General features: G+C 48.5%; 1 protein-coding gene across 6 annotated transcripts in view; it reads right to left on the bottom strand.

The window, feature by feature from the left end:
- Positions 1-22,523, bottom strand: part of GGTA1 (glycoprotein alpha-galactosyltransferase 1 (inactive)) — a 78,851-nt gene extending 56,328 nt beyond the window's left edge. Inside the window, exons 1-2 of one of the 6 annotated variants that reach the window (XM_070379072.1) lie at positions 22,153-22,503; positions 12,128-12,222 (exon numbers count right to left, since the gene is read on the bottom strand). Coding sequence is in view for 1 of the 6 variants with exons in the window: in XM_070379069.1 (XP_070235170.1) it covers positions 21,069-21,555 (487 nt within the window). In the remaining 5 variants the exon portion in view is untranslated. Of the gene's footprint in view, positions 1-12,127; positions 12,223-21,068; positions 21,592-22,152 lie in introns of those variants that run through there. The other 5 variants (XM_070379071.1, XM_070379073.1, XM_070379069.1 and 2 more) reach the window with 5 other exon arrangements.
- Positions 22,524-23,290: the final 767 nt, after the last annotated feature.

Here is a 23,290-nt window from a genome sequence, read left to right as displayed (position 1 = left end):
GGATAACAGGAGTGCTTGGAGCAACCACCTCTGGATAGCAGGCTGGCTGGCCCCACCCCAGACAGTCGCTGTTAGTCTTGCTTCTTAGCTTCTGAGCACTGGCTTGGTCCAAGTGGCGGTCACATAATATCTGCTGAAGTTTTATACTTTGTGAAACTTGATGAAACTCAATTTTATTTGCAATGCCAGGCATCCAGACATGCACACTGAATCACTAGCAAGGTGGAGCTTTCTGGATTTCAGAAAACATGGGCTATCATAGGAGGCAGCAGTAAGGCAAAGGAGCCGATGCTCTCTGCTCAGGCCAGACAAATAATTGCCTTCCCGGGCAGCTGGCCAGTGCCAAGCTGAGCCCAGGACACACCTGATGGGCTGTATGACCTTTCACAAATTGCAGGCTTTATCTGGGCTGCAATTTTTTTTTTTTTTATCCTCTAAATATGGGGCTGTACTAGATCCAAGTCCAGCCAATAAACAATCACGAAGCATCCCCATCTATGCCTGGTACCGTGGGGCACGCAGAGATTATAAAAACTCCCTAAGGAGCTTACATTGTAGTCAGGGAGCCAGGCCTGGAAGCAATTACATACGATAGAAAGAAAAAAATGTGAGTGGCTGAGTGAGAATGAAGCCCCCCTGTTGTGTTTTGGGGGCCTCAGAGGAAGGAAGCCATTGCAGCCAGGCTTCATAGAGGAAGGGGCTACGTTTGAACTGGGCCTCAGAGGGTGAGTAGGAGTGCGGTGGGTGGGGAAGGGCATTCGGGTTAAAAGGCTGAATATGCAAACACAGGGGCTGCAGTGGGAAACCGCCCGTGGACAGCCCCGTGTGGACTGTGGAGCTGCCTCCTGTCCCGGTCTCACTGTGCTTTGCAGTCCAGACGCAAGAGTCCTGGGAACCTGTATTTTTAACAAGCTCCCTAAGTGATGCTTGCCATGCGCACAGTAGGTGTTATGGGCCGAGAAAAAGTATAAGTGAATGAATGAACTTTAAAAAATGAACTTGACCTCAAGCAAGTCCCTTCTTCTCTCAAGATGTCCACTCTTTGTTAAAATTAAAATGCTGGATCAGCATGGTGGTTTTTAAACTGAGTTCCAGAAAAAAAAAAAAAAACCAGAATCTCCCCACCAAAGTCCCTCAAAGACAGAGAAGAGCTGGGGAGACTGAGAGAGCAGGACTCTGAGTCCCATCCACCTTTCTCTAGATCAGCTCTCCTTTTATCTCTTTGCTATTTTGTTTGTAGTAAAGGTTTCTTGGCGACAAAGAACTTTTGAAAACACTGAACTGGATGATCCCCAAGAATCCTCAAGGAGAAATTTAAAAATTTCTTGAGGGCAGCCACTTATCTTTGGTGAGTATTTCTCGAACAAGTACGAACAAAACACAAGGCTGTTTACCAGAAGCAAGGTATTTGTTTTATCATCATAGTTCAAAATCTTTTGCTGTGGCCCAGAAATCAATGAGTGGGGAGAAAGGAAATGTGGTATAACAATGCAAACTTTCGAAAATGTTTTTAAGGAATAGTTAATAAAACGGAAAATTAAGTGAGAAAGTCAGGCACAAAATTACACATAGGGCTTCCCAGGTGGCTCAGTGGCAAAAAAAAAAAAAAAAATCCACCTGCCAATGCAGGAGACACCGGTTCCATCCCTGAGCTGGGAAGATCCCACTTGTAGTGGAGCAACTAAGAGCATGTGCTAAAACCATTGAGCCTGTGCTCTAGAGCCTGGGAACCACAGCTGTGCTTTGCGTGCGGCAAATACTGAAGCCCAAGTGCCCTAGAGCCTGTGCTCCACAACGAGAGAGGCCACCTCAGTGAGAAGCCCGAGTACCCCAACTAGAGAGTAGCCCCCACTTGCTGCAGCTAGAGAAAAAACCGTGCAGCCACAGAGACCCAGCACAGCCCAAAAGTAAATAAATAAAATTAGTTTTAAAAATTGCATAGACTATGATTTATATTTGGGATCTTATACATCAGAGTTACCGGACATGTAGGACATTTCGTCAAAAAATTAAACACAGAATTACAATATGATTCAGCTATCCTACTTCTGGCGATAGACCCAGAAGAACTGAAAGCAGGGACTCAGAGAGATATTGGTACACTGATGTTCAAGCAGCAATTATTCACAAAAGCTAAAAAGGTGAAGACAACTCAGACATCCATCCACGAGTGAATGGACGAAGAAATGCGGTCCAGACACACAGTGGAATGCTATTTGGCCTGAAAAAGGAATGAAATTCTGACACATGCTTCAACCTGGATAAACCTTGAAAACATTATGCTAAGTGAAATAAGCCAGACACCAAAGGACACATATTGTATAATTTTACTTAGCTGAGGTACCTAGAGTAGTTGAATTCATAGATACAGAAAGTAGACTAGCAATTACCATGCGCTGCAAGGGCTTCTCTGATGGCTCAGTCAGTAAAGAATCTGCCTGCACTGTGGGAGACCTGGGTTCGATCCCTGGGTTGGGAAGATCCCCTGCAGAAGGGAATGGCTACCCACTCCAGTATTCTGGCCCGGAGACTTCCATAGAGACAGGAGCCTGGCAGGATACAGTCCATGGGGTTGTAAAGGGTTGGATATGACTGAATGACTTTCACGTTTACATGCTGCAAGGAGTTGGTGGTGGTAGTTTAGTTTCCTGGAGTGGGTTGCCATTTCCTTCTCCAGGGGATCTCCCCAACCCAAGAATCGAACCCACTTCTCCTGCATTGCAGGTGGATTCTTTACCCCTGAGCCACCAGGGAAACCTGCAAGGAGTTAGAAATGGGAAATTATTTGCTCAGTTGGTACAGGGCTTCTGTTTGGGATGATGGGAAAGTTCTAGAAACTGGTGAAGCAAATGTACTTAGTGCTACTGAATTGCACACTCAAATCGTGTTAAAACAGTTTGTGTTATATTTTACAGCAAGAACAAAACAACGCCTAGTGTCATGTGGTCATAGCGGTGAATTCTGTGCGATGAGATTGTGGTAGTGTGATCCCTTTATTCTTTCCACTTCTCTACATTTTTCAAATGCTCTACAATGAGAATACGTTACTCTTAAAGCCAGACCAAAAGGTATTTAAATAAATCTAGTGGTTCTTTGATACTTTCCGAAAATGCATTGCTGTCTTTTATGTAAATGCAAGCAATATTTTCTGTGCTTAATTAATAAAAGGAGCCAAGTTCAAATATGTCATCCAAAGAATACCCCAAGCTGTTCAGTCAAAATAAATGACGGACAGAGTGGTCCACCTTTCTGAGACTAGTTGTTCTCATCTGTATTTAAATAAATTTCAAATAAAAACAGAACCAAAACAAATCTTCTAACGAGCCTCCCAAGAAGCTGTCTGGCTTGGAAAAGCTCAAACGCACACTGGAGAGAGAAAGAAAAATGGGGAACAGCCAGTGTTTTTTTAGGACATTAACTCACTGCAGCTGGGAAAGTGACTTTGTCAGTGAATTTCTATCCCTTCTGTTCTGCAAAACATTCTTGTGTAGAATGAATTCAGAATTGAGAAGAGGTTCACCATTTGGATTCACTGCAAATCCACTTCCTCCAGCACGAACCCCCTCCACCCCAGATAAATGTTGAACAAAGATTTAAAGACTATCAGTTTAGAAGGGCAGCCAGTGTATCTGCCTGCCAGGGTTGCCCTCTGCCCTGGGCCACACGGGTCCACTTTCCTGGTGCCTGGACCCTCTGCTTAGGGCTGTCTCAAGGGCAGACAGACCAGAAGGTAGCTGCCAAGGTGAGCAGGCTGGGGCTGCACCCCGCCTCCCCCGCCCCGGAGTGGCCCCTCCCCAGCCATGTGAGCTCAGGCAGGATCCTTCTGAGAGATTCGGTGTCCTTCCCTAGCCCAGGGGCAGAAGAGCTACCCCCTTGCAAGGCTGCTGGGAGGAGTAAAGGGCACTGCCTGTTGAAGTGTCTATTGAGATGATGGATGTATAGTATTAATAGGCTCCCAAGCCTCCTCTTTATCTCCTAGAAGTTCACTGTCCAAGATTCATTTTGTCTTGATGGGACACTGGTACCATATACAGTTAATGCTGACTGGTGGGTTATAGGATTACAGTCAAACAACGGGGTGGAGAGAGGCCCCTTCAGACCCTGGGCCCAGGGCTGACCTAGGAAGAGGCACAGGACGGGAGCTGGCAGTTCCTGGCTGTTTCCCACATTGACCAGCCAGCATGGAGTCCTTTCATGGGAAGGGCTTCATCATTTTACAGATGAAGAAACAGGGGCTCTGAGGGGCTAACTGTCATAGTCAAGGTCCCATGGTTCAGAAACTGCCCGTTTTAAGGTTTTCTAAAATTCCATCATCATGAAGGGGTGGGTCCTTGTCATTTCAGCTCTGCCACTACCTCATTTGTTTAGCTAGTTGTTTATCTTCTGCCTCTTTCCCTCAAAAAAGTTAGAGAGAATTTGGAGGCATGGAGGGGAGACAAAGATTCTTGGGGTTGCTTAGCTGGATCGGTTTCCAGTCTCTGGGCTTCGGCTTTTTCATGTACAAAATGAGGGGCTTCCTGCCTCGGGGCCTTTGCACATGCTCTTTCCTCTGCCTGGGACACCTTTCCCTGCTGCTCACACCCATTCACCCCCTCACTACCTGTCCTTTAGGTCTCAGCTACAAACATACTTTCTAAGGGAAGAGTCTTATTCTCCATATAGCTTCCTGTTTTTGTTTTTTTTTTTCTTGAGGGCAGTGACCCCTCTTTGGACACATATGCATAATTATTGGATTAATATCTGCCTCCCCACCAGATGGAAAGTTCCTTGTTAATCAGCATCGGGTAAGAGGTGGCATTCAATGGTATTTGTTGTATGTTGATTCAAAAAATGAGTTCTCCTCAGGGTTCTGCCAGCAGCCAGCTCTAGAATCTTAAGAAAGATTCTAAAAAGATTTGGGGGTGGGGGGAAGAGTAGATATAGGGACCTCCCTGGTGGCCCAGTGGTTAACAATCTGCCTTCCAATGCAAGGGATGCAGGCTTGATCCCTGGTTAGGGAACTAAGATCCCGTATGTTGTTTAGTCACTACTTTGTGTCCAACTCTTTGCAACCCCATGGACCGTAGCCCACCAGGCTCCCCTGTCCATGGAATTTTCCAGGCAAAATTACTGGAGCAGCTTGCTATTTGCTTCTCCAGGGGATCTTTCTGACCCAAGGATCAAACCTGTGTCTCCTGCACTAGCAGGCGTATTCTTTACCACTGAGCCACCTGAGAAGCCCCAAGATCTTACCTACCTTGGGGCAACTAAGTCCATGTGCTGCATACTACAGAGTCTATGGGCTCTGGAGCCTGTGCCCCATAACTAGAGAGCTGAAACTAAGACCTGACACGGCCATAAAAAATTCTTTTTTAAAAAGAGTGACTATATGTATAACTGATTCACTTTGCTATACAGCAGAAACTAACACAACACTGTAAATCAACTATAATCCAATAAAAATTAATTTTAAAAAATATTTTCTTAAGTGGCCCAAATTTTCAACAATAAAGTAATTGTTAAATATACTATGAAACATTTAGATCAAATTGCCAACATCCATTTTATCCCAGAAAAACATCTACTTCTGCTCCACTGACTACGCTAATGCCTTTGACTGTGTGGATCACAACAAACTGGAAAATTCTTAAAGAGATGAGAATACCAGACCACCTTACCTGCCTCCTGAGAAACCTGTATGCAGGTCAAGAAGCAACAGTTAGAACCAGACATGGAACAACGGACTGGTTCCAAATTAGGAAAGGAAGTACACCAAGGCTGTCACCCTGCTTATTTAACTTCTATGCAGAGAACATCATGCAAAACTCCAGACTGGATGAATCACAAGTTGGAATCAAGATCGCTGGCTGAAATATCAACAACCTCAGATATGCAGATGATACCACCCTAACGGCAAAAAGCGAAGAGGAACTAGAGTCTCATGATGAAGGTGAAAGAGGAGAGTGAGAAAGCTGACTTAAAACTCAACATTCAAAAAACTAAGATTATGGCATCCGGTCCCATCACTTCATGGCAAATAGAAGGGGAAAAAATGAAAACAGAAGCAGATTTTATTTTCTTGGTCTCCAAAATCACTTTGGACAATAACTGCAGCCATAAAGTTAAAAGATGCTTGCTCCTTGGAAGGAAAGCTATGACCAACCTAGACAGCATATTAAAAAGCAGAGATGTCACTTTGATGACAAAGGTCCGTTTAGCCAAAGCTATGTTTTTCCAATAGTCATGTATAGATGTGAGAGTTGGACCAAAAAGAAGGTTGAGTGCTCAGGAATTGATGCTTTTGAACTGTGGTGTTGGACAAGACTCTTGAGAGTCCCTTGAACTGCAAAGAGCTCAAACCAGTCAATCCTAAAGGAAATCAACCCTGAATATTCATTAAAAGGACTGATGCTGAAGCTCCAATACTTTGGCCACCGATGCGAAGAGCTGACTCATTGGAAGAGACCCTGATGCTGAGAAAGACTGAGTAGGAGAAGGGGGTGACAGAGGATGAGATGGCTGGATGGCATCACCGACTGAGTAGAAATGAATTTGAGCAAACTCCAGGAGTTAGTGAAGGACAGGGAAGCCTGGTGTGCTGCAGTCCATGGGGTTGCAAAGAGTTGGACACACTTACGGAGTGAACAACAACAAATACAATAAAGCATTACAGAATTTAAAAAAAAAAGAGTACTCTCCCATTCCTGCCCACATCCACCCCAGCCTCAGCTTCTCAACTGAGCAACCGAGGGAGGTGAACCGAAGCACTGATTAGATCTCTGCCAGCTCACACATTCTATGATTGTATCATCTCAAAAAGAATAAAAAAAAACTAAACCAACCCAACCCTAAAAGCAAAACCAAAACCCTGGGTGATCCCAGAGCCCTCTGTGACTTCGGCCAGGTTCTTACACTTGGTGGGCCTTGGTGCCCCTGTCTACAAGAATGAAACACTTAGGGACAACGTTGCAGCAATTACCCCGTCCAACAATTCAAATTCCCGAAAGGAAGGGCCTTCCTCCCCTTGCCCTTCCTCAGGGCTCTACCACAACCCAGGCTCACAAACAGGAAATGTGACATCCAGGCACGGTTGGGCCACTTGTTTCTCTACAGCCTGGAGGGGCCAGCAAGGGAGCCAAGAGTTTCTGAACTTTTCCAGCTAAATCCTGGACTCTGTACCCAGGACCTCCCTCAAGCAGTGTAGGTGGAGGGGCACTGCTGGGATCTGCCTGGACCTCCCAGGCCCTGTGTGACCTGAGAGAAGCCTCCACCCCTCTCTGGGCCTGGGTCTCTCCACCTGTTGAGCAAGAGGCCTGGGCTGGGGGCTCTGCCAGCTCCCGGCTCACTCTGCAGTCTTCTTTCTGAAGACAGTGTGCAGCTTTAAGGAAGGGTACCGTCATCTTGCCCGTATCTGAGTCTCAAATCTCTCCCTTACCATGTGGCCCTGGGGAATCGCTGAATCTTTCTGTGCTTCATTTCCTCACTTATAAACTGGGTTTCTGGGTGATGAAAAGGCAGGGCTCCTGTAAAGCTCCAAGACCAGCATCCGGAGTGAGTGTTCAGTAAACGTGAGCTGTTACTGTTTGGTGATGTCTCTGGTTTCTGAATTGCTCCTCATCCCGGTTTGCCATCTGGAGAAGGAGCAAGCTGAGCCCTGAGAGCCCCACTGGCCCTGCGGTGCGTGCCCAAGTCCTGGCCCTCAGGAAAAGCAAGTCCGAATCTCAGTGTGAGCCAAGCGTGGTAGAAACACAGAACTGTGTAAACAACAACAACAACAACAACAAAACCCTACGATGCTGCCCCAAAGCAGATGAACTGGGAGATCAGCTGCTCCCTGGGGTTGCTGGTGCCCAAGGAGGCTGCACCCAGAGTCAGTAGTCGAGGGGTGGGCCCATTCCCAGCTTGCCCTGGGGGATGAGGGACAACCTGAGGGAAGTGGGAGTTGGCGGTAAGATGCAGCAGAAGATATGGCCTTGGTTTATCTCTGTTCCTTCTTCTGCCCAGAACCTTCCAGGGAAGAGGAGGCTGAATTCAGTCAGATCAGCCCCCAGGGAAACAGACAACAGAGAAGAGACAGGCAGACTCCCTAGACAGCAATGGGTGGCCTCTTCCCTGGAGACAGGGACGTGTGCTCCTCACAGGGAGAGTCCCAAACCCTGTCCAGCCTCACCTGCAAAAGGAAAAGTGAAAGTGAAAGTCACTCGGTCGTGTCCGACTCTTTGCAACCCCATGGACTATACAGTCTGTGGAATTCTCTAGGCCAGAATACTGGAATGGGTAGCCTTTCCCTTCTCCTGGGGATCTTCCCAAACCAGGGATTGAAGCCGGGTCTCCCGCACTGCAGGCGGATTCTTTACCCACTGAGCCACAAGAGAAGCCCAAGAATACTGGAGTGGGTAGCCTATCCCTTCTCCAGGGCATCTTCCCAACCCAGGAATCAAACCGGGATCTCCTGCAGGTGGATTTTCCTGATAGCTCAGTTGGTAAAGAATCCACCTGCAAAAGGAGGAGACTCAAATACCTCTTTCCACCAGCCGCTGAGAGTGTCAAAGTATGGCTACAAATGGATGCAACCGGCCTCAAACTCTCTGCTGCCCCTGAACTGGCAGGGCCTGGCTCGCACTCTCTGTCTGCACAGCCCAGGAGGTTGGGCTGGGGCCAGTCACGGCTGCTCAAGAGAAGCCACGCTGCACTCAGTGCGAAAAGCTATCCTCAGAAGAGAAGAATAAAACCGACAGTCCTAAGAACCAGTGCACGGGCTTTCACCCTTGAGGATGCTCAGCTAAGAATCCCTGTTGGGCTGCACTGCGGGTAAGGGATGCCTTTATCAGGTATAGACCTTTTAGAGCTTACGGAAACCCTGGGGGTCTCTGCTCCAACTCTTTTATAGATAAAGAGGCTCAAGGAAAGATACACCCTTAATAGATCAACATATACACACTATCCAAAATCACTGCAGATGGTGACTGCAGCCATGAAATTAAAAGACGCTTACTCCTTGGAAGGAAAGTTATGACCAACCTAGATAGCATATTCAAAAGCAGAGACATTACTTTGCCAACAAAGGTCCGTCTAGTCAAGGCTATGGTTTTTCCAGTGGTCATGTATGGATGTGAGAGCTGGACTGTGAAGAAGGCTGAGCACTGAAGAATTGATGCTTTTGAACTGTGTTGTTGGAGAAGACTCTTGAGAGTCCCTTGGACTGCAAGGAGATCCAACCAGTCCATTCTGAAGGAGATCAGCCCTGAGATTTCTTTGGAAGGAATGATGCTAAAGCTGAAACTCCAGTACTTTGGCCACCTCATGTGAAGAGTTGACTCATTGGAAAAGACTCTGATGCTGGGAGGGATTGGGGGCAAGAGGAGAAGGGGAAGACAGAGGATGAGATGGCTGGATGGCATCACCTACTCAATGGACGTGAGTCTGAGTGAACTCCGGGAGTTGGTGATGGACAGGGAGGCCTGGCGTGCTGCGATTCATGGGGTCGCAAAGAGTCGGACACGACTGAGCAAATGATCTGATCTGATCTGATCTGATCCCTGGTGGCTCAGATAGTGAAGAATCTGCCTGCAATGCAGGAGACCTGGATTCAATCCTTGGGTTGGGAAGACCCCCTGGAGAAGGGAATGGCAACCCACTACAGTATTCCTGCCTGGAGAATTTCATGGATAAGAGGAACCTGGCAGGCTACAGTCCATGGAGTTGCAAAGAGTCAGACACAACTGAGCAACTAACACACACACACATTTGAAATAACCAATAAGAACCTACTGAATAGCACAGGGAACTCTATGCAGTATCTTTTAATAACCTATAAGGGAAAAGAATTTGAATATATATATATATATATAAAATATACTGAATCTATTTGCTGTACAGCTGAAACTAACACAGCACTGTAAAACTACACTCCAGTTTTTTTAAAGATGCACTTTGTACCAGAGGCAAGATTTGAACCCTTGAAGGCTTCTAGCCCTGTCTCTGCTCGTGCATTCGATCCATGGCTATTGAGGGGCAGCTGCACGCATGCGTTGTTCTCAGCACTGGGGATTCAGAGATGAAGCACCCAAGAAGGCCTTTGTTCTCACAGAGCTCACATTCTAGTTGGTAAACAAATAAACAAATCAATAACAATTAACAAGTCATTAAAGACATAATTTCAGGTGGGGACAAGGGTAATAAAGCAAATAGAAGGCTGGCATGTTGGAGACTGCCTCGGGGCAGGGGAAACATGTTTGTGGGGATGATCCATTTTCACTGGGTCCTCTAGGGTCCCCAAGGACCTCCCCAGCCAGCAGCACGCTGGAGCTGGCTCATGCAAGAGCCAGTTGTTAAATCTTCAGGAACTTGGCGAGCAAGTTGTTAAACAAAGTCACTATGAAAAAATTAAATTCTATAAACTCAAGACTAAATAAAATGTAGCCAGATCAAAGATAGTCATCAAAACTCATCACTTCCTAATTGTTTTACTACATGCTATACTCAAGGTTATTTACATCTATTGTAGCTAGATGTAGTGGAGAATACTCTATAGCAGCATGCTCCCCACTCACGGTGGAAATATTTCCACTATGGAAACTGACAAACACAACATACCAGGGTCTTTGTTGTTGTTCTTTGGCCCATCATATGGCTTGCAGGATCTTGGCTCCCCAACCAGGGATCAAACGCGTGCCCCTACAGCGGGAGTGCAGAGTCCTAACCACTGGCCTGCCAGGGAAGTCCCTGAGCTTTCATTCTTCAGCTGGTCATGAAATATTTAAGGGCACACCATGACCTCCAGCTCTAATCCAGGCCTTCCGTATTTGTGGGAGTCTGTTTTTCCAGGGAGAGAGTGTGGCAGTGTAGTCCAATTCTCCCGGGGCTGTATGTGGGGGCGGTGCCCCAGTCCTGAGGCAGTCAACTTCCCTCTTCCTTTTTTAAGGCTTCCACAGTGAAGAAGCTAGTCCAAGATCTTCAAACAGATCTGTCAGTCCCAGGGAAAAAAATTGTTCTCTTCAACAGTAGTATTTAAGGAGGGTCCGTAAGATGGTGATTCATTCCTTCCTTTGTTTGTTTGTTTATTTGACACATTAAATCTTATCGTAAGTCTATTGTGAAGGTAAAAATTTAAAGGAACACCCTGCAGAGAACCTGTTTGTATAAATGTGTGTGGTCACTTCTTAATTCCTCTAGATTTTCATATGTTGAGTTTCTTCCTTCAGGAATATAACTGTACTGGTTAATAGCAGAATGAAGTTACTATCACTTCTACTAATAATAATGGTAACAGTAGTTTACACTCACTAGCCCCATGTCAGGCACTAGACACATAGATTATCTTTCAAATCCACATCGACCCATTTTACACATGGGAACATTGAGGCTCAGGGGCTGCGTAACTTGACCAAGGCCAAGCTGTCCCTCTGAAAGCTCCCCAGAACACGTTTCCCTCCAGTAGCTATGGCCCTGTGACTCTGCTTACACATGTAGGATTCCATGGCACTACTGGAAGCCCATCTCTGGCAGCTTGGGAGCATTTTGTGGTTTCTCAGCTTATCGTCAGGACCCTTCTTTCTCCATCAGAATGGAATGACCTAGACCCTGCCCCTGGCCATTCATCTGCACTTGGAATGCAGAAAAGTGACCTCAGTGTGGTCACTTAGTAGCTCTGTGTCCTAAAGAAGCAGCACCAAGGCTCAGATGCCACTGAAATGTTACAGCGGCTCCAGTGGCAGCAGAAACTACAATTAGCTCCTGTTGGGAGACCCTGAGTGTGCTGTCTGTTGCCCAACCTCTACTAGTTCTGGGCAGCTTGCTTTTCCAGCTTCCCCAGGGATACCATGAGCAACAGCAAAAAATCCTTCCAATGCACGCCTCCTCTGCCTCAGTGAGCTAGAAGCTTCATCCCTTGCTTGCAGCCACGGATTCTCCTGCGTTTCTCAACACATCAGCCTCAAACATTCAGGGAGCTTTTTCATGCCAGGGAATGAATTCCTAAGCACTCAATTAATTTGCACACACACCCCCTCTGCACAGCTCTGGCTAACATGTGAAAATAGTTTGCCATACAAAACACCAATGTACAGACAACCATAGATCAACCTAGAGCATCCAGACCCCTGTCCCTGCTCTCTGGGGGCCATGTTCCCCTTAAAGTAAGCCTCACCGTTGATTTTGTGAAGTGTCTTGTCTTTCCGTGCAAATGCCAGGCAAGTTCCTCTTGGGGACAGCTGGCTGGCCACTTGAGGACACGTGGTTTCCCTGACAGAGGAGAAAGGACAGCTGCACTTCTGCACGTAGATGCTGCCAAATACAACGTCACCCCGCTGGGCAGCTGACCCCCCTCAGTGCCCCTCCAGACACCAGGGCCATCTGGATTCGGGAACAGCCCTGGAGAAGATGTGGATGACTGTTTCTCAGGGCCTCCTACCTTTGCCCAAAACACTCTTCCCTCTTCAGCCTCCAAATCCTGCAGGCCACAGTTGGAAGGTCACTTCCTCCAGGAAGCCCTTCCTGATCACTTGCCCTGACAGGTACAGACCCCTGCCCCCCGCCCACCCCCTACCTTGCCTCCCATGCTTCTCCTTCATGGCTCCCTCTGGGCAATTGGCTATTTAATGACTGTCTCCCAAGCTGACTTCCATCTCAGCAGGGAAGCAGGGGAGGGATTGTACCTCTCTGTTTACTGCTAATCTCAGGTGTGTCTAGCAGAGATGCTGAGTACATTCTGGATGCTTTGACCAGCAGTAAATGAAGATCTGGCAGCCCGATGAATGTTGGGTAAGATCTGATTCAAAGCACGAATTTGGCAAGAGGTGCATCTTTCAGAACCACAGTTCCTGGTACCCAAATTCACAGGTGGGAAGCTCAAAGCTTGGGATCTCTCTGAACACTTCAGCAGCTACTTCTCCCTGGCACATTTTTAATTTGAATGTTCATTTCCTGTGGGTTTGGACTTGTCTGCCTTTTGTTTAACAGCAGATAGTGCTCAAAGAGAAGTTTCCTGGATCACAGCCTCAAACCATTTTGTTAACAAGGAAACTGAGGCTCCGACAGTCTCCACGTCCTGTGGGGCAAGACCAGCTCACTTTCAGCCCAGCGCTCTTTTCAGTGACCCCACCCCGACTCACCTTGGCCACCCACCAGCTGGAAGGTCACTTCCTCCAGGAAGCCCTTCCTGATCACTTGTCCTGATGGTACAAACCCCTGCCCCGTGTGGCCAAGACCAGGGCATGTTAAAGTAAGGCTCTGAAAGATAAGACACCTAGACTGGGATGGAGTTGGAAACTTTCTTTAAGAACTAATCACAAGACCTGGCCTCTCCCACCACCCTCTTTCAGCAGCTACTTTGCACTCTGGCTAATTCCGGGCTGCACAGTGCCAGGCAGGAGCCCTCTCTTGGGCTGGGCATGGATCTGCTCCACAGCCCGTGCCCTCCCCTTCCTTTAGAATCACCTTCACTCCCCCTACCCGCAGCCCACCAGGATCTCCAAGTCAAACTGTGTTTGGAGTGAGGACTGGGCTCTCATGCCTCAGTTCTTTCACTTCGTTCTTGAGAACCTTTGGCCAAAAGATCAACACTCTAAGCCTCAGTTTCCCCACATGTAAAATGAGGGGATAATTCCCACTTTGCCAGCTTCACAGGGCTTTCGTGAGCCTCAAGCGAGGTGGATATACGATCTCACTTATCTAACTGGCCATTCGTGTAGAGAACTCTAGGAAGAACAACACTGTAGTATTTTTCCATTCCCACCAGGGTCCTGCAGTCAACCCACAACCAGCTAACCCCTTCCAGGGCCCAATCCTCTACTCAGCCTCTCCGCCATGCAACCCTCTTGACCATATCCTTCTAGACATCCTCTCTCCCTCTGCCTTCCCACATGTGCCCCCTCTCTCGGATCACTCACTCTCCAGTTAGGATCCGGTCCGGGGAGCAACTCCATGCTTTTTCCTGCCGTTCACATCTGCCTACCACACATGGCCTGAAACACACCCTGCAGGAAGCTGATGCCCTTACACCCAGATCCCTGGAGAAACCCAGCATGCAGTTTCCCCACGGACACGACATGTAAACACGCAACCTCAGGTCCCCACCCCGCTGCCCTCGCCACCTCTCCTTTAGGAAACTCTATCTGGCAATAAAGCTGGAGCACAGTGCCAGCAAGAGCCCCAGCCAGGTCTGACCAGAGGTAGCCGAGGGTCTGGCGCCTCCACCCCCCATTGCGACAAGCTGAGCAGACCAGCTCTTTGTCTGGAGATTTCTATGACATACTTTTACTTCCTCTTTTTAGAACTGCAAGGAATTTTATAAATAATTCTGGGTTCAGTACACTAAATGATGACCCCCTTGCCTCCATGGTCCAAATGTACATTACTCTTTGATTTCCCAGTCTGACCTACCTGGCCTCTCTCTTGCAGGAGCGAGCATGAAGCTTTTTATCAGCAGAGCTTTTCAGCCCAGGCTCAGAGGGGAGGTATTTTGTTCTAGGTCTGACAGGCAGTAGAGGCGCAAACTCAGTCAGTGGAGGCCACTCTCAGCCAGCAGGGTGAGCCAGGCAAAGAGTACTGTGGTCACGTGCACAGTGGGTTCCAGCAGTTCATGGTCAAGGACGGGAGAGATATGACACGTGACATAATGTGTCAGAGTGTGCATTGCAAGATGCCCAGAGATCCATGTGGGGAAGTGCCTAATTCATGGCGGGGAGCAAGAGGCAGAATGAAGAGACTGGCAGCTTAGAGATGATTAAGCTGGGTCTTGAAGGATGAGTAGGAGTCTGTGAGTAGCTTTTTAGGGGAGGAGGGAATGGTGTTCTAAGCAAAGGAAGCAGATGGGGAAAAGCCCAGAGGTACCAAACCAGGAGAGGGTTTCAGGAATTACAGTAGTTCCCTGAGGCTGGAGCAGAAGTTCCAAGAGGTGGGGTGGTGAGGGTGATGAGAGCTTCAGAGAGTAGCTCATGCAAGACCTTGCATATCACCTAGAGGAATATGTGCTGTATCTGGAGAGCAGAGGGGAGCCTTGGAAAGATGGACAGTGCCAATCATCTAGTGTCTAGAAAGAGGACTTGGGTTGCTGGGAGAGGATATGAGGAGGGTGCTAGTTTAGAGGAGAGAACAGGGAGTGCCCGGCAGCAGGGCTCTCAGTTAAGGAGGGTTGCATGCCAACTCAGCAGGGGCAGTTGGGTTGGAAGTAAAGGAACTCTCTGCAGAACTGGTAAAGAGGTGGAATTACCTGAACTATATTAGATTGTGGGGGCTGCAAGAGAATGATGGTGTCCAGATAGAGGGATATAAAGACTTGAAAGGCCATTGCCATGCTTGAAAAAAGGGGAACAATGGAGCCAAAGAGCAGTGGTGCAATGAAGATTAGTTTGGAGAGTTAAAGACAGGTGCAGATCTGTTTGAAGGGGTTTCTAATAAATATATGTGGTCAGGTGGATTGCTGGTCCTAAGCATCCATTCTGGACCAATAGGCAGAGCATATATCTCCATCCCATTGACTCTAGACTTGGTCACATGACTGTCTTTGATGAATGGAATATGGATAGAAGTGATCACATGCCAGTGCAGCCACTTTAAGAAACATCACATCATCTCTTTCTCCCTCCAGCTCTCACCATAAAATAACACATATCAGGTAGAAGCAGCAACTTCACCCTGGGTTCTGGGAGGAGAGGATACACAGAGCAGACAGTCTGCCTGGCTGGAACCCAATGCAAGTCTACAAAACCATGTAGTCTTGACTGCCCTCCAGCTGACATGTAGCATGAGTAATAAAGAAACCTTTGTGGTCATAAACTAAGAATCAGTGATGGGGGGATGTTTGTTATGCAGCATTAACTGCAGCCAAAGCTGATATATGCTATATATATGAGACAAGAAGGGAACAGATGGTGAAGAACCTCACATGTCATGATTAGGAGTTGTGCACATGGAGGGTCAGCAGAATTTTGTAGGTGATGAAACTTCTCCATCTTTTTCAAAGCCAACCCTCCTCATTCCTTCCTACTCCTCCCAGTACCTCACTCTATCAGCCATCCCTGCCCTCTCCTGGACTGAATCCTTCCCCTGAGCTTATATTTCACTTGTCTTTTCCATCTAAAATCCTTTTCTTCACCCTCTCTTCCTTCAACTATAGCTCAATCGCTCCCCTGACTTTCTCAAACAAACTTCCTCAAAGAGTTGATTCTACTCACCATCTCCACTTCTTTCTCTATCACCTACCAGCAATCTAGCTTACCTGCCCTCCACTCCACCAAAACTACTCACAGTATATTCCAGTAATCTCTTAATTGCTCAATGCCATCCAGAGATCAAATTGCCAACATCCACTGGATCATCAAAAAAGCAAGAGAGTTCCAGAAAAGCATCTATTTCTGCTTTATTGACTATGCCAAAGCCTTTGACTGTGTGGATCACAATAAACTGTGGAAAATTCTGAAAGAGATGGGAATACCAGACCACCTGACCTGCCTCTTGAGAAACCTGTATGCAGGTCAGGAAGCAACAGTTAGAACTGGACAGGAACAACAGACTGGTTTCAAATAGGAAAAGGAGTATGTCAAGGCTATATATTTTCACCCCGCTTATTTAACTTATATGCAGAGTTCATCATGAGAAACACTGGACTGGAGGAAGCACAAGCTAGAATCAAGGTTGCAGGGAGAAATATCAATAACCTCAGATATGCAGATGACACCACCCTTATGGCAGAAAGTGAAGAAGAACTAAAGAGCCTCCTGATGAAAGTGAAAAAGGAGAGTGAAAAATTTGGCTTAAAGCTCAACATTCAGAAAACTAAGATCATAGCATCCAATCCCATCACTTCATGGCATCCAGTCCCATCACTTCATGGCAAACAGATGGGGAAACAGTGGAAACAGTGACTGACTTTATTTTTCTGGGCTCCAAAATCACTGCAGATGGTGACTGCAGCCATGAAGTTAAAAGACACTTACTCCTTGGAAGAAAAGTTATGACCAAACAAGACAGCATATTCAAAAGCAGAGACATCATTACTTTGCCAACAAAGGTCCGTCCAGTCAAGGCTATGGTTCTTCCAGTGGTCGTGTATGGACGTGAGAGTTGGACTGTGAAGAAGGCTGAGCGCTGAAGAATTGATGCTTTTAAACTGTGTTGTTGGAGAAGACTCTTGAGAGTCCCTTGGACTGCAAGGAGATCCAACCAGTCCACTCTAAAGGAGATCAGTCCTGGGTGTTCATTGGAAGGACTGATGCTGAAGCTGAAACTCCAATACTTTGGCCACCTGATGTGAAGAGCTGACTCATTTGAAAAGACCCTGATGTTGGGAAAGATTGAGGGCAGGAGGAGAAGGGGATGACAGAAGATGAGATGGTTGGATGGCATCACTGACTCAATGGACATGGGTTTGGGTGGACTCCCGGAGTTGGTGATAGACAGGGAGGCCTGGCATGCTACGGTTCATGAGGTCGCAAAGAGTCAGACATGACTGAGCGACTGAACTGAACTGATCCAGTCCTTATCTTCCTAGATTGTTCCACAACAGTTAGCTTTGAACTAAATTCAGTATCTCGTTGCTCAACCTCAGACATTCCTCTTTCTGTATTCTCTTAGCTAGTGGCACAATTATTCATTCAGTGATCCCTGACAGAAAGCCAAAAGGAGATAATGAATTCTGTTCTGGATTTGTCCAGTCTGCATTGCCTTTGGGACATCCAAGGAGAGATACCCAAAGGGCAGTTAAACATGTGAACTGGGGGCTTACAATAGAGATCTGAACTGGAGATAAAGATGATTGTTATAGAGGTAGCATGAGTCAACTTGCCTATTTACAGAGTACAAGGACCAGATCTTTAAATCTCCATTCTCACATGAGAGAGCTCTTTCCTGAGCCCATAAATTCCTATTCCTAAAATCACAATTCCAGCCACCATTTGGTCCCTTTCCTCAGGAGTCATGCCTCACAATGGCCTCCACTGTTGTTGCTGCTGTTCAGTCGCTAAGCCATGTCGGACTCTTCGCAATTCCAGGGACTGTAGCTCGCCAGGCTCCTCTGTCCTTCACTATCTCCCCAAGTTTGCTCAGATTCATGGCCATTGAGTCAGTGATGCTAACCAACCATCTCATCCTCTGCTGGCCCCTTTTCCTTTTGCCTTCAGTCTTTCTTAACATCAGGGTCTTTTCCAGTGAGTTGGCTCTTTGCATCTTATTTCATATTCTTCACCGTGATCATGTTGTGTTCTCCAAGAACTCTTAAAATTCTATCATAAAAATAGAAGGTATAAAATACTACTACCCAGGCACTAAAAAAGGCTAAAACAAAAAAGATGGACAATACCAAATCTTGACAAGGATGTGGAATAATTATGTCTTATGCTTTGCTGTGGGAATGTAAAATGGTACCCTCTATGATCCCACAATTTCACTACTAAGTGATAACAAATGACCACAAAAGACTTCTCTAAGAAATAATAAAAAAAGTTGGCTTAAAACTCAACGTTCAGAAAACGAAGATCATGGCATCTGGTCCCATCACTTCATGGGAAATAGATGGGGAAATAGTGGAAACAGTGTCAGACTTTATTTTGGGGGGCTCCAAAATCACTGCAGATGGTGACTGTAGCCATGAAATTAAAAGACGCTTACTCCTTGGAAGGAAAGTTATGACCAACCTAGATAGCATATTCAAAAGCAGAGACATCACTTTGCCAACAAAGGTCCGTCTAGTCAAGGCTATGGTTTTTCCAGTGGTCATGTATGGATGTGAGAGCTGGACTGTGAAGAAGGCTGAGCACTGAAGAATTGATGCTTTTGAACTGTGTTGTTGGAGAAGACTCTTGAGAGTCCCTTGGACTGCAAGGAGATCCAACCAGTCCATTCTGAAGGAGATCAGCCCTGGGATTTCTTTGGAAGGAACGATGCTGAAGCTGAAACTCCAGTACTTTGGCCACCTGATGTGAAGAGTTGACTCATTGGAAAAGACTCTGATGCTGGGAGGGAGTGGGAGCAGGAGGAGAAGGGGATGACAGAGGATGAGATGGCTGGATGGCATCACTGACTCGATGGACGTGAGTCTGAGTGAACTCCGGGAGTTGGTGATGGACAGGGAGGCCTGGCATGCTTCAATTCATGGGGTCACAAAGAGTCAGACATGACTGAGTGACTGAACTAAACTGAACTGAACTGAAGAAATAATAGCCCAAATTGGAAATAACTCAAATATCCATCAACAGGAGAATAAATATGCAATGATGGTATATCCATAAAATGGAATACTACTCAGCACTAAAAAGGAACAAACTACTCATATACACAACAACATGGGTGAATTTAACAAACACTACACCAAGTGAAATAAGCCAGACGTGAAAAAGACATACAGTACAATTCCATTTATGTGATGTTCCAGAGCAGGCAAAATTAATCAGTGATGAAGAAAATCACCAACTGGTTACTTGGAAGGGTGGAAGGAAAAGTCACTACAAATGGGAACCTTCTGCTGCTGCTGCTGCTGCTGCTGCTAAGTCACTTCAGTCATGTCCAACTCTGTGCGACCCCATAGACAGCAGTCCACCAGGCTCCGCCGTCCCTGGGCAATTCATATCTCATATCTCATTTTGGGTGGTGGTTACATGAGTGCAAACAACTGTCAAACCATGGTAAACCTAGCACTTACAATCTGTGAATTTTATTGTACGAAAATTATAGTTTAGTTAAAACTTAGCAAAACAAAAAAATTGTAAAGTATCTAGAAAATAAAAACTAAAATAATGAGAATATACAGGGCAGAAAAGGTGGCTCAATGGTAAAGAAGTTCAATCACTGGGTCAGGAAGATCCCCTGGAGAAGGAAATGGCAACCCATTCCAGTATTTTTGCCTGGAGAATCCCATGGACAGGGGAGCCTGGCAGGATGCAGTCCATGGGGTCGCAAAAGAGTCCAATTCGACTTAGTGATTGAGTGCCCACAAATGCACAGGGCAGAAAACATTCAGTTAAAATACAAGTATATTTATGCTATGGATACACCTATATAAATGTCAGTCCCCCCCACCTTAACCTAGTCCCCCTTTCAGTCTTTCTCCCCTCACCCTTGCCCCAATCTCCATGACAATTGCCCGTTAATCAGTTTCTAGCCATCCTAAGAGATGATGCAATGCAAAGAGCAGAAGCCTTAGAGACAGAGCTGCTTTCAAATCCCAGCTGCAATTTAGGAACTGAGTGCCCACCAGCAAGTTACTTGGTCTCTCAGCCTACACTGCCTCAATGATAAAGTCGGTTGATACCTGTTGGGCTGGGCTAAGCAAGCTGCAGTGTGCTGATTAGTTTCTGGAGAACCTAATTCTTTTGACCTCAGCCTGTGAAACCAAACTATATGTGAAAGACTCGCTGAAGGACTGGAAAAGCTTAGCAAGGAGACTCCTGGGCTGTTTCTCCCCTGAAGGTAGAGAGGTGGCCCTGGGGGTCCTGGAGTTAGGGTCTGGGTGGGCCAATGCTAAAAGCTCAGAGCCACCAGGGCCAGGAAAAGGTGTTCCTGACCAATGACTAAGGTCACAGGTTTCCTGGCAAGGCTTGGCCACTGGTGGGTCTTGCCCAAATCACTTTGCACACCTCTAGATTCAGTTGCTACACCAAAAGGGCCCAGATCAGACTGGATCTGAAGAATCTGATACTGAAAACAGCCTCCAGGGTTTCCCAGTATCTAGAGGAGGCAAAGACAGACCTGAACTGGTTCTGTCTGAAAGATGGAAGGGAAAGATCAGCGCCCTGCTGCCCAGGCTCCCCCCCCACCACCACCATGGTGCCCCTTGAGCCAGGACTCTAGGCCTCTCAGGGGCAAAGTTTGAAATCCCCCTAACCAGATGAACCCGAGGGCCGTCTTCAGCTAGCTTGTGCAGTCATTGTGCACCTGTTCCATGTAACAGTAACTAAGAATCTGCACCTGCCCCCTCTCCCCTCAATGTGGTAGGGAAGGCAAGGAAGACCCAGAAATGATTCCCAGGAAGGAAGAAAGAACTTCGTGCAGCCCAAGAGGTGCAGAAGGACGATAGAACACCCACAATCTTCCCCCAGGTACACGCGACCCCCCACCCACCCCAGCCCCTCTGCCCTTGGCATTTCCTCACTCACTGCTGTCTCTATTTCGTGGTCGCAGAAACGGAGGCTCTCCCTGGGAAAGGGTTTCCCGCCTAGGAAGCAGCGAGGCCAGATGCTCCCCGCCCCACCTCCGGCCCCTTGAGACCCACCCATTTCTAAGTAAACGGAGGAGGCCACGAGGCCTGCTGAGGAGGAGCGCAAACGACAAGCAAAGCCACCAACGCCGCCGCAGGGGCTCGGGTCTCGCCTCCGCAAAGAGGAGAGCGCTGGCTGACAAACCTCCGCGTATTCGTCCCTCCCCTCCCCGGCCCGCGGGAAGAATGGGAATCTCAAGTCGCTCTGCTTGCTCTCTTTGCGTGCTGACATTTTTTTCCACTTTACTGTTTCTTGGACGCCTTTCAAGAGTTTGTGCAATCATTCTGTTTAGCTGCTTTTCTGCCATTTTCAAACGCAGGGTGGTGTCCCTTTGGAGTGGGAACGTGGTGGTCTGAAGACTTGAAGGGCCCGGATCGCGTCCCATCACCCCGCCGCCTCCGGCCTCTAGCTGCCAAAGTTACTACGTTTGAAACTTTCCCCGGGCTGGGTGTTGGGCTTGGTCCTCGGCTTTCTGAGCTTCCCGACCTCTCCCTCTCGGCGCCCCGGCTCTGAGGGGTTCCTGCGCCCCTCCCTTACCCTCCCAGGAGCCCCCTTCCCGGAGGGATCCTCTTCCCAACCCTGTCCAGGGCGAGGGCGCCCCTTCCCACCTCCTGCCCCGTAGATGAGGCAGAGCCCTCCCTCCTTCCGAGACTTCCTCGGTGGTCCCGCCCTGCGCCCCCTGAACCTGCCTTCTCCCGCCTCCACTCCCCCGGACCCCGTGGGAAGCCCTGCCCGCAGCCCTTCAAGAGGCCCGAGTCCGGAAAGCTGGGCAGAGGCTGCGACGGGGACGGGATGGGACAGAGACCGGGTCAGAGTTGGGCACCGCGGGAGCGATCAGAACAAAAGCGGGGACACGGGCAGGGCAGCAACAGGGCAGGGCCGGCGCGGCGGCCCGTCCTCTCGTCGCGCCGCCCGCACCCGGCTCCAGCCCCCCGGGGGCTCGCGGGCTCAGGGGCGTGGGGTGGCGCCTCGCGGGACCCACCTGATCCGCAGAAGCTGGGCGCGCTGGGGGCTGGCCGGCGCCTCGGCTCCCCGGCGGCGTCCTCGGCTGCCGGAACAGTCGGCGCGCTGCCTCCTCCCGAGCCCCGCGGGGCGTGCCGGGGCGGGGTGTGCCGCCTGCGCTCCCGTCGGCCGGCCGCCGGGCGCTCCTCCGGGGCGGCGGGCAGGGGCGCGAGGGAGCCGGCGGGCGCTGGGCAGCGGGCTGCACGCTCCCAGCTCGGCCCGGCCCCCGGTGTTTGTGCAGAGCGGGTCCCGCCCCGGACTCGGCCGCTGGGAGGCCCGGCGCGCTAGTGCGCGAGTGCCGGTGCGCGTGTGTGTCTGGTGGCAGGGCGGCGCAGGGGAGTGTTTGTTTCATTTTCACTCAGGCAGAAAAAAGCCTGAAACCAGCAAAAAAAGAAAAGACAATCCCTGGTGAGGGTGGCTGGGCCTCTTTGCCTTCTTGGGCCTGCGCGTGGTGGGGGTGGCCGTGGGGCGGGGGCGGGGGCGGGGGCAGGGGCGGGGGGGAGGGGTACCCGGAGCTTCGGACGGTGGGGTTGGGTCTGTCACCCAGGACCGCGGGGAGGGGCCCCGAAGCCCTGGCGCCCCGCCAGACACGAGGGAAGAGGAGAGCCTGGGAGGTCTGATCCACTGTTTGTTTCCTGGGGAAGGAAGGGTGCAGATGACAGCGACAGGCCGGCAGGCGGGAGCCACTCTCGCCGGAGCCCCCCACATCCTGAGCTCCGAATGGGAGGGGCTGGCCACTGAGCACCTAGCGCCGGCCCTGCCAGGGTTTGTTCGCAGACTTAGTAGTCTTCGGGCCCAGAGTTCCTCAAACAGAATTCTGCACAGGCCCTGTGGTTCACCACTAGAATTATTTTAGAACAGAACTAGAAAACAAATTTAAAAAAAAAATCTATTTCAAAGTTTGTGCTTCTGAGCCCGGGCGTGACTACATTTCACTTCTGGTGAGTTGATGTAGGCACATCCGGCTGACTTAGTTCTGTGCTGGTGGCCACAACAATCATCTCACTTCTTGGTTTCCAGACCGTATATTTTGCTGCTGCAAAACTCAGAATTTTATTTGGCGGGGATCATTTGCCTTTGAACTTCAACTTCAGGGGCTAAGAAATTAGCTTCTTAAA

The sequence above is a fragment of the Bos mutus genome, chromosome 11 (genome assembly GCF_027580195.1).
Source record: "Bos mutus isolate GX-2022 chromosome 11, NWIPB_WYAK_1.1, whole genome shotgun sequence".
In the NCBI taxonomy this organism is placed as follows: domain Eukaryota; kingdom Metazoa; phylum Chordata; class Mammalia; order Artiodactyla; family Bovidae; genus Bos; species Bos mutus.
This window is presented reverse-complemented; position numbering and strand designations above follow the sequence as displayed.